This window comes from Protomyctophum parallelum (assembly GCF_964188405.1).
Source record: "Protomyctophum parallelum genome assembly, chromosome: 23".
NCBI classification, from domain to species: domain Eukaryota; kingdom Metazoa; phylum Chordata; class Actinopteri; order Myctophiformes; family Myctophidae; genus Protomyctophum; species Protomyctophum parallelum.
This window is the reverse complement of record NC_139715.1, coordinates 33,414,512-33,427,824: the sequence shown is the minus strand read 5'-3', so window position 1 is coordinate 33,427,824 and position 13,313 is coordinate 33,414,512. Positions and strand designations below refer to the sequence as shown.

Below are 13,313 nucleotides of genomic sequence, written 5' to 3'. Positions count from 1 at the left end.
GTCACATCTGCAACTACACTGGGACATCATTTATGTGATTGTCAGAGGTTATGAGGTTATGTGACAATAAAGACTCCTCTCTGTTCCTTGGGTTTTGTATTCTGAAAAAGAGGATATGTTACGGTAATCCTGAACGGCTCATCGTGGCCTCGTACTGACCAGACAGTAAGGTCTCTCAGTAGGATGATATTTGCCCACATAAAGGCTCCAATCTCTGGCCATGTCATATTGCTACTGGGCAACATTTCACACACAAGAGATTTGCCGTAGAGGAGGGGGGGGGGGAAGCATGGGTCAATTATGTTTTAAGTGGTTAAAATAGTAGGTTTTGGTAGGCTGGATCCTGCGTGGCAGGAGATTGTTTCGTAGAGATTGAAGCAGAGGATTGAAGTGAGGAGTCAATAAATAGGTCACTTGTGAACAGATAGTGGTTGACCGTTGAACAATATTAGTGGTTCATTTGAGAAACAAGGCACATTTAATCAGACCAGTGGGTGTCCAGTGGAAACCTCGTATGAATCTGATCTCAGGTCAGAATGGGGTTAATCAGACCAGTGGGTGTCCAGTGGAAACCTCGTATGAATCTGATCTCAGGTCAGAATGGGTTGGAGAAAAAAAAAAACGGCTTGCACGATACTGCACACGCCACTGGAACACAGGAACGTCACTGCAGTGCACGCTCGTCTTTAGCGTTTGTTTGGAACTGCAGTGTGAGGAGAAGCAGGTCCTTCCTCCGGTGTGGGTGGTGGGGGTTCTGTGGGGGCGGGGTTCTGTGGGGGCGGGGTTCTGTGGGGGCGGGGTTCTGTGGGGGCGGGGTTCTGTGGGGGCGGGGTTCTGTGGGGGCGGGGTTCTGTGGGGGCGGGGTTCTGTGGGGGCGGGGTTCTGTGGGGGCGGGGTTCTGTGGGGGCGGGGTTCTGTGACATCACAGCAGGGAGCAGGTCTCAGAGCGAGGTGGGGGTGGTGGGGGCGGGGTTCTGTGGGGGCGGGGTTCTGTGGGGGCGGGGTTCTGTGGGGGCGGGGTTCTGTGGGGGCGGGGTTCTGTGACATCACAGCAGGGAGCAGGTCTCAGAGCGAGAGCGCGGCTGCTTGGCGTCACACGGTGGCGTCGCCTGCTCCGACGGGCCGCCGGGATTGGCCTCCGGTTTGCCGCCGCCGCCGAGGAACCCAGAGGGGCGGCTCTGTTCTTCATGGACGGCCGCGGCGTTGGCGTTGGCGGCGACGGCGGCCTTCTGGTCCGTCCGCCTCGACTTGGACAACGACAGCCGCCGGAACGAGAAGAGCTGAGGACAACGGCACGTCAAAGATACCAAATACTAAAATACTAATAGATATCTGCAAATACTAAAATACTAATAGATATCTGCAAGTACTAAAATACTAATAGATATCTCCAAGTACTAAAATACTAATAGATATCTGCAAGTACTAAAATACTAATAGATATCTGCAAGTACTAAAATACTAATAGATATCTGCAAGTACTAAAATACTAATAGATATCTGCAAGTACTAAAACACTAATAGATATCTCCAAATACTAAAATACTAATAGATATCTCCAAATACTAAAATACTAATAGATATCTGCAAGTACTAAAATACTAATAGATATCTCCAAATACTAAAATACTAATAGATATCTGCAAGTACTAAAATACTAATAGATATCTGCAAGTACTAAAACACTAATAGATATCTGCAAGTACTAAAATACTAATAGATATCTGCAAGTACTAAAATACTAATAGATATCTGCAAGTACTAAAATACTAATAGATATCTGCAAGTACTAAAATACTAATAGATATCTGCAAGTACTAAAATACTAATAGATATCTGCAAGTACTAAAATACTAATAGATATCTGCAAGTACTAAAATACTAATAGATATCTGCAAGTACTGGGGGACAGAAGTCCCGAGCTGAGCGGGGTGCACACCAGGGGGGCAGTCAGACAGATATTTACCCAGGGGGGCAGTCAGACAGATATTTAACCAGGGGGGCAGTCAGACAGATATTTACCCAGGGGGGCAGTCAGACAGATATTTAACCAGGTGGGCAGTCAGACAGATATTTAACCAGGGGGGCAGTCAGACAGATATTTAACCAGGGGGGCAGTCAGACAGATATTTAACCAGGGGGGCAGTCAGACAGATATTTAACCAGGGGGGCAGTCAGACAGATATTTAACCAGGGGGGCAGTCAGACAGATATTTAACCAGGGGGGCAGTCAGACAGATATTTAACCAGGGGGGCAGTCAGACAGATATTTAACCAGGGGGGCAGTCAGACAGATATTTAACCAGGGGGGCAGTCAGACAGATATTTAACCAGGGGGGCAGTCAGACAGATATTTAACCAGGGGGGCAGTCAGACAGATATTTAACCAGGGGGGCAGTCAGACAGATATTTAACCAGGGGGGCAGTCAGACAGATATTTAACCAGGGGGGCAGTCAGACAGATATTTAACCAGGGGGGGCAGTCAGACAGATATTTAACCAGGGGGGCAGTCAGACAGATATTTAACCAGGGGGGCAGTCAGCCAGATATTTAACAGTTTCCGTGCCTTGAATGGATTACTCCAGGTTAATGTCGCTGCCGTATCGGACATACCCGCCTTTTGTTTTATGTGTTTAATCCGCCGTAATGTAATGAATCAAAAGAAAATCCGTCTTCGTCGCGGAGTATGAGACTGGATGGCTTCGCTGTGATGACGAAACCGGAAATCGTCACATGCTGTGGGCTGCTAGGGCTTCTGGGAAATTGAGGCCAATGGAAATGCATTGGGTGCAACGCCTCATTGAAACCAATCTTGTGTGCGTCTTCCGCGTGCACCAAGATGGTGGATGCTACACACAGATCATAACAAACCACGGGAGCTTTTTTTGATGGATTTTCGCGGATTAAAAGCCCAAATAATTCAGCGTATGCTCTAAAGGTAATACAACAATCTCGGCAGTGAAGGGGGGTTGATTAAAATGCGGGTTAATCGTAAAAAACAGTCAAACTGTTAACCAGGGGGGCAGTCAGACAGATATTTAACCAGGGGGGCAGTCAGACAGATATTTAACCAGGGGGGCAGTCAGCCAGATATTTAACCAGGGGGGCAGTCAGACAGATATTTAACCAGGGGGGCAGTCAGACAGATATTTAACCAGGGGGGCAGTCAGACAGATATTTAACCAGGGGGGCAGTCAGACAGATATTTAACCAGGGGGGCAGTCAGACAGATATTTAACCAGGGGGGCAGTCAGACAGATATTTAACCAGGGGGGCAGTCAGACAGATATTTAACCAGGGGGGCAGTCAGACAGATATTTAACCAGGGGGGGCAGTCAGACAGATATTTAACCAGGGGGGCAGTCAGACAGATATTTAACCAGGGGGGCAGTCAGACAGATATTTAACCAGGGGGGCAGTCAGACAGATATTTAACCAGGGGGGCAGTCAGACAGATATTTAACCAGGGGGGCAGTCAGACAGATATTTAACCAGGGGGGCAGTCAGGCAGATATTTAACCAGGGGGGCAGTCAGACAGATATTTAACCAGGGGGGCAGTCAGGCAGATATTTAACCAGGGGGGCAGTCAGACAGATATTTAACCAGGGGGGCAGTCAGACAGATATTTAACCAGGGGGGCAGTCACACAGATATTTAACCAGGGGGGCAGTCAGACAGATATTTAACCAGGGGGGCAGTCAGACAGATATTTAACCAGGGGGGCAGTCAGACAGATATTTAACCAGGGGGGCAGTCAGACAGATATTTAACCAGGGGGGCAGTCAGACAGATATTTAACCAGGGGGGCAGTCAGACAGATATTTAACCAGGGGGGCAGTCAGACAGATATTTAACCAGGGGGGCAGTCAGACAGATATTTAACTAGGGGGGCAGTCAGACAGATATTTTGTGAGGCCACTAAGGAAATCGGGATTTCCTGAAAGTTCATATAATGGCCTGTTGTGGCGCTGTCATTGGGCCCAAAAAAACCCATAGCCCCATAGAGGCCCATGTATTTGGGCCCAACATCACCTAGACTGTATTACCTTAATAAACATGGTCATGAATACTTTCTAGTTTAAAGTTTAAAGTCTCATTTCTCATGTCATAATATTCTTTTTGGAAAATGATGGTCCCATTTATAAAAAAAATGACCATAAAGTCGCGTATGTTCTGAGGGGCGTGGCTACCGTTACAGTCTATGAACGGGAGCCACCCCCCGTTCAGTCAAAATAAAAACCAATGAAGAGTAAGGGGGGGGGGGAAGTCCCGCCTCGTTGTCTGGGCCAGCCAATGGCCAGCTGAGCCAAAACGGATCTAGAAATATGGCGACTTACAGTGCAAGGAATTACAGGCTTCATTTTACGTCCATGTTAGACCCGGGGAACGCTTTGTCCATATTTCTTACAGTCTATGGTACAGACACAGATCCGACACACCAAAGGTCCGAAGCGCGGGGACATGCGATGCGATGCTAAAATGCGATGGTCCGACATGCGCTGCTCCCGTGCTTGCGGTTATGGTTAGGTTATGGGTATGCTTGCGGTTATGGTTAGGTTATGGTTATGGTTATGGTTATGCTTGCGGTTATGGTTAGGTTATGGTTAGGTTATGGTTATGCTTGCGGTTATGGTTAAGTTAGGCATAGTTTCAGAGAAGGATAGACGGGTGCAGACTCTCACGATACACAACAGTGGTTCTCAAACAGTTTTGGTCTCAGGTCAGCCGTAAATAATAACCTTCTCATCCAAGGCACCTCCAGAATTGCATTGTTACGTAGAAGTAGAACCTTACCATTTATGGTATATGTAAATATTTCCCCCTAAGTCTAAGATACAGTATGTCTCACGAGGAAAGCGTAATAGTAGTTTCCATTATGGCAAATTGAAAATATATTTCATACATAAACTGAAGTCATTATTGATAAATTCCAAATATCATCAAAGTACTCCGAGGCACCCCTTGGACCACTTTGAGAGCCTCTGGTCTATAAACAGTCCGCACTCACGAGGTAAATTGTCTTTTCATTTTATTATTTAGCAGCAGTCTCTGACAAACACCCTTGTTTCGTCTACTCAGGAATTCATTATAGCATTTGCTGCTGTGAGAAAAGAAATTACATTTAAAAGAAAATTCACCTCGACGATTGTGGACCGTTTCTATAGATAGAGGGTTAGATATGGGACACAAAGTGGTGTTATAATAATACATCGTATACCTGAAAACCTAATAGCCACTACTTGAGGCCATAAACATCAGGCGTGTGCCAATTTAACCCATTCTGACCTGAGATCAGATTCATACGAGGTTTCCGCTGGACACACACTGGTCTGATGAACCCATTCTGACCTGAGATCAGCTTCTAAAAATGTCAGTCGTTTTTTTTTTTTTTTTTCAAAAATAGCAGACCTACAAGCTCGTATCGCGCCACTCGGTGGCGCGATACGAGCTTGTAGATCTGCTATTTTTCAATAGCTAAAGCATAACATGATGCCGACACCAAAATGGGTGCCCGGTCAGAATGGGTTAATTCTGTGAACAGCCTCTCACACCTTTTTGCTCGACTGATTGGTTGATTTGTCATCTGCTGTCCCATTGGCTGGTTTGCTGCTGATGTCTGCGTCCTCTGTGTGGATGGTACTGGCCCCCCCCTCTGTCATCTCAGACTCTGTAGACATAACCACATGTGTACAGTTACTGTACATGTAATAAACATAACCACATGTGTACAGTTACTGTACATGTAATAAACATAACCACATGTGTACAGTTACTGTACATGTAATAAACATAACCACATGTGTACAGTTACTGTACATGTAATAAACATAACCACATGTGTACAGTTACTGTACATGTAATAAACATAACCACATGTGTACAGTTACTGTACATGTAATAAACATAACCACATGTGTACAGTTACACTACATGTAATAAACATAACCACATGTGTACAGTTACTGTACATGTAATAAACATAACCACATGTGTACAGTTACTGTACATGTAATAAACATAACCACATGTGTACAGTTACTGTACATGTAATAAACATAACCACATGTGTACAGTTACACTACATGTAATAAACATAACCACATGTGTACAGTTACTGTACATGTAATAAACATAACCACATGTGTACAGTTACTGTACATGTAATAAACATAACCACATGTGTACAGTTACACTACATGTAATAAACATAACCACATGTGTACAGTTACTGTACATGTAATAAACATAACCACATGTGTACAGTTACTGTACATGTAATAAACATAACCACATGTGTACAGTTACTGTACATGTAATAAACATAACCACATGTGTACAGTTACTGTACATGTAATAAACATAACCACATGTGTACAGTTACTGTACATGTAATAAACATAACCACATGTGTACAGTTACAGTACATGTAATAAACATAACCACATGTGTACAGTTACTGTACATGTAATAAACATAACCACATGTGTACAGTTACTGTACATGTAATAAACATAACCACATGTGTACAGTTACTGTACATGTAATAAACATAACCACATGTGTACAGTTACAGTACATGTAATAAACATAACCACATGTGTACAGTTACTGTACATGTAATAAACATAACCACATGTGTACAGTTACTGTACATGTAATAAACATAACCACATGTGTACAGTTACACTACATGTAATAAACATAACCACATGTGTACAGTTACACTACATGTAATAAACATAACCACATGTGTACAGTTACACTACATGTAATAAACATAACCACATGTGTACAGTTACTGTACATGTAATAAACATAACCACATGTGTACAGTTACTGTACATGTAATAAACATAACCACATGTGTACAGTTACACTACATGTAATAAACATAACCACATGTGTACAGTTACACTACATGTAATAAACATAACCACATGTGTACAGTTACTGTACATGTAATAAACATAACCACATGTGTACAGTTACTGTACATGTAATAAACATAACCACATGTGTACAGTTACTGTACATGTAATAAACATAACCACATGTGTACAGTTACACTACATGTAATAAACATAACCACATGTGTACAGTTACTGTACATGTAATAAACATAACCACATGTGTACAGTTACTGTACATGTAATAAACATAACCACATGTGTACAGTTACTGTACATGTAATAAACATAACCACATGTGTACAGTTACACTACATGTAATAAACATAACCACATGTGTACAGTTACTGTACATGTAATAAACATAACCACATGTGTACAGTTACTGTACATGTAATAAACATAACCACATGTGTACAGTTACTGTACATGTAATAAACATAACCACATGTGTACAGTTACTGTACATGTAATAAACATAACCACATGTGTACAGTTACTGTACATGTAATAAACATAACCACATGTGTACAGTTACTGTACATGTAATAAACATAACCACATGTGTACAGTTACACTACATGTAATAAACATAACCACATGTGTACAGTTACTGTACATGTAATAAACATAACCACATGTGTACAGTTACTGTACATGTAATAAACATAACCACATGTGTACAGTTACACTACATGTAATAAACATAACCACATGTGTACAGTTACTGTACATGTAATAAACATAACCACATGTGTACAGTTACACTACATGTAATAAACATAACCACATGTGTACAGTTACTGTACATGTAATAAACATAACCACATGTGTACAGTTACTGTACATGTAATAAACATAACCACATGTGTACAGTTACTGTACATGTAATAAACATAACCACATGTGTACAGTTACACTACATGTAATAAACATAACCACATGTGTACAGTTACTGTACATGTAATAAACATAACCACATGTGTACAGTTACACTACATGTAATAAACATAACCACATGTGTACAGTTACTGTACATGTAATAAACATAACCACATGTGTACAGTTACTGTACATGTAATAAACATAACCACATGTGTACAGTTACTGTACATGTAATAAACATAACCACATGTGTACAGTTACTGTACATGTAATAAACATAACCACATGTGTACAGTTACAGTGCATGTAATAAACATAACCACATGTGTACAGTTACTGTACATGTAATAAACATAACCACATGTGTACAGTTACAGTGCATGTAATAAACATAACCACATGTGTACAGTTACTGTACATGTAATAAACATAACCACATGTGTACAGTTACAGTGCATGTAATAAACATAACCACATGTGTACAGTTACACTACATGTAATAAACATAACCACATGTGTACAGTTACTGTACATGTAATAAACATAACCACATGTGTACAGTTACACTACATGTAATAAACATAACCACATGTGTACAGTTACTGTACATGTAATAAACATAACCACATGTGTACAGTTACACTACATGTAATAAACATAACCACATGTGTACAGTTACTGTACATGTAATAAACATAACCACATGTGTACAGTTACTGTACATGTAATAAACATAACCACATGTGTACAGTTACTGTACATGTAATAAACATAACCACATGTGTACAGTTACACTACATGTAATAAACATAACCACATGTGTACAGTTACTGTACATGTAATAAACATAACCACATGTGTACAGTTACTGTACATGTAATAAACATAACCACATGTGTACAGTTACTGTACATGTAATAAACATAACCACATGTGTACAGTTACACTACATGTAATAAACATAACCACATGTGTACAGTTACTGTACATGTGATAAACATAACCACATGTGTACAGTTACTGTACATGTGATAAACATAACCACATGTGTACAGTTACTGTACATGTGATAAACATAACCACATGTGTACAGTTACTGTACATGTAATAAACATAACCACATGTGTACAGTTACTGTACATGTAATAAACATAACCACATGTGTACAGTTACTGTACATGTGATAAACATAACCACATGTGTACAGTTACTGTACATGTGATAAACATAACCACATGTGTACAGTTACTGTACATGTGATAAACATAACCACATGTGTACAGTTACTGTACATGTAATAAACATAACCACATGTGTACAGTTACTGTACATGTAATAAACATAACCACATGTGTACAGTTACTGTACATGTAATAAACATAACCACATGTGTACAGTTACTGTACATGTAATAAACATAACCACATGTGTACAGTTACTGTACATGTAATAAACATAACCACATGTGTACAGTTACACTACATGTAATAAACATAACCACATGTGTACAGTTACTGTACATGTAATAAACATAACCACATGTGTACAGTTACTGTACATGTAATAAACATAACCACATGTGTACAGTTACTGTACATGTAATAAACATAACCACATGTGTACAGTTACACTACATGTAATAAACATAACCACATGTGTACAGTTACACTACATGTAATAAACATAACCACATGTGTACAGTTACTGTACATGTAATAAACATAACCACATGTGTACAGTTACTGTACATGTAATAAACATAACCACATGTGTACAGTTACTGTACATGTAATAAACATAACCACATGTGTACAGTTACACTACATGTAATAAACATAACCACATGTGTACAGTTACTGTACATGTAATAAACATAACCACATGTGTACAGTTACTGTACATGTAATAAACATAACCACATGTGTACAGTTACTGTACATGTAATAAACATAACCACATGTGTACAGTTACACTACATGTAATAAACATAACCACATGTGTACAGTTACTGTACATGTAATAAACATAACCACATGTGTACAGTTACTGTACATGTAATAAACATAACCACATGTGTACAGTTACTGTACATGTAATAAACATAACCACATGTGTACAGTTACTGTACATGTAATAAACATAACCACATGTGTACAGTTACTGTACATGTAATAAACATAACCACATGTGTACAGTTACTGTACATGTAATAAACATAACCACATGTGTACAGTTACTGTACATGTAATAAACATAACCACATGTGTACAGTTACTGTACATGTAATAAACATAACCACATGTGTACAGTTACTGTACATGTAATAAACATAACCACATGTGTACAGTTACACTACATGTAATAAACATAACCACATGTGTACAGTTACTGTACATGTAATAAACATAACCACATGTGTACAGTTACTGTACATGTAATAAACATAACCACATGTGTACAGTTACTGTACATGTAATAAACATAACCACATGTGTACAGTTACTGTACATGTAATAAACATAACCACATGTGTACAGTTACTGTACATGTGATAAACATAACCACATGTGTACAGTTACTGTACATGTAATAAACATAACCACATGTGTACAGTTACTGTACATGTAATAAACATAACCACATGTGTACAGTTACTGTACATGTAATAAACATAACCACATGTGTACAGTTACTGTACATGTAATAAACATAACCACATGTGTACAGTTACACTACATGTAATAAACATAACCACATGTGTACAGTTACACTACATGTAATAAACATAACCACATGTGTACAGTTACACTACATGTAATAAACATAACCACATGTGTACAGTTACTGTACATGTAATAAACATAACCACATGTGTACAGTTACAGTACATGTGATAAACATAACCACATGTGTACAGTTACACTACATGTAATAAACATAACCACATGTGTACAGTTACACTACATGTAATAAACATAACCACATGTGTACAGTTACTGTACATGTAATAAACATAACCACATGTGTACAGTTACAGTGCATGTAATAAACATAACCACATGTGTACAGTTACACTACATGTAATAAACATAACCACATGTGTACAGTTACTGTACATGTAATAAACATAACCACATGTGTACAGTTACTGTACATGTAATAAACATAACCACATGTGTACAGTTACAGTGCATGTAATAAACATAACCACATGTGTACAGTTACTGTACATGTAATAAACATAACCACATGTGTACAGTTACTGTACATGTAATAAACATAACCACATGTGTACAGTTACAGTACATGTAATAAACATAACCACATGTGTACAGTTACAGTGCATGTAATAAACATAACCACATGTGTACAGTTACTGTACATGTAATAAACATAACCACATGTGTACAGTTACTGTACATGTAATAAACATAACCACATGTGTACAGTTACAGTGCATGTAATAAACATAACCACATGTGTACAGTTACAGTGCATGTAATAAACATAACCACATGTGTACAGTTACTGTACATGTAATAAACATAACCACATGTGTACAGTTACTGTACATGTAATAAACATAACCACATGTGTACAGTTACAGTGCATGTAATAAACATAACCACATGTGTACAGTTACTGTACATGTAATAAACATAACCACATGTGTACAGTTACAGTACATGTAATAAACATAACCACATGTGTACAGTTACTGTACATGTAATAAACATAACCACATGTGTACAGTTACAGTGCATGTAATAAACATAACCACATGTGTACAGTTACTGTACATGTAATAAACATAACCACATGTGTACAGTTACTGTACATGTAATAAACATAACCACATGTGTACAGTTACAGTGCATGTAATAAACATAACCACATGTGTACAGTTACAGTGCATGTAATAAACATAACCACATGTGTACAGTTACTGTACATGTAATAAACATAACCACATGTGTACAGTTACTGTACATGTAATAAACATAACCACATGTGTACAGTTACAGTGCATGTAATAAACATAACCACATGTGTACAGTTACTGTACATGTAATAAACATAACCACATGTGTACAGTTACAGTACATGTAATAAACATAACCACATGTGTACAGTTACTGTACATGTAATAAACATAACCACATGTGTACAGTTACAGTACATGTAATAAACATAACCACATGTGTACAGTTACTGTACATGTAATAAACATAACCACATGTGTACAGTTACAGTGCATGTAATAAACATAACCACATGTGTACAGTTACAGTGCATGTAATAAACATAACCACATGTGTACAGTTACTGTACATGTAATAAACATAACCACATGTGTACAGTTACTGTACATGTAATAAACATAACCACATGTGTACAGTTACTGTACATGTAATAAACATAACCACATGTGTACAGTTACTGTACATGTAATAAACATAACCACATGTGTACAGTTACTGTACATGTGATAAACATAACCACATGTGTACAGTTACTGTACATGTAATAAACATAACCACATGTGTACAGTTACTGTACATGTAATAAACATAACCACATGTGTACAGTTACACTACATGTAATAAACATAACCACATGTGTACAGTTACACTACATGTAATAAACATAACCACATGTGTACAGTTACAGTGCATGTAATAAACATAACCACATGTGTACAGTTACACTACATGTAATAAACATAACCACATGTGTACAGTTACTGTACATGTAATAAACATAACCACATGTGTACAGTTACAGTACATGTAATAAACATAACCACATGTGTACAGTTACTGTACATGTAATAAACATAACCACATGTGTACAGTTACACTACATGTAATAAACATAACCACATGTGTACAGTTACAGTACATGTAATAAACATAACCACATGTGTACAGTTACAGTGCATGTAATAAACATAACCACATGTGTACAGTTACTGTACATGTAATAAACATAACCACATGTGTACAGTTACTGTACATGTAATAAACATAACCACATGTGTACAGTTACAGTGCATGTAATAAACATAACCACATGTGTACAGTTACTGTACATGTAATAAACATAACCACATGTGTACAGTTACAGTGCATGTAATAAACATAACCACATGTGTACAGTTACTGTACATGTAATAAACATAACCACATGTGTACAGTTACTGTACATGTAATAAACATAACCACATGTGTACAGTTACTGTACATGTAATAAACATAACCACATGTGTACAGTTACACTACATGTAATAAACATAACCACATGTGTACAGTTACTGTACATGTAATAAACATAACCACATGTGTACAGTTACAGTGCATGTAATAAACATAACCACATGTGTACAGTTACACTACATGTAATAAACATAACCACATGTGTACAGTTACTGTACATGTAATAAACATAACCACATGTGTACAGTTACTGTACATGTAATAAACATAACCACATGTGTACAGTTACTGTACATGTAATA

The 13,313-nt window shown here is 38.2% G+C and overlaps 1 protein-coding gene across 1 annotated transcript in view; it reads right to left on the bottom strand.

The window, feature by feature from the left end:
- Nucleotides 1-5,663: 5,663 nt before the first annotated feature.
- Nucleotides 5,664-13,313, bottom strand: part of rpgrb (retinitis pigmentosa GTPase regulator b) — a gene marked incomplete at its 3' end in the record, with an annotated part of 41,553 nt that continues 33,903 nt past the window's right edge. The window contains exon 16 of the mRNA XM_083758507.1: nt 5,664-5,668. Coding sequence (XP_083614633.1) covers nt 5,664-5,668 — 5 coding nt within the window. The remainder of the gene's footprint in view (nt 5,669-13,313) is intronic.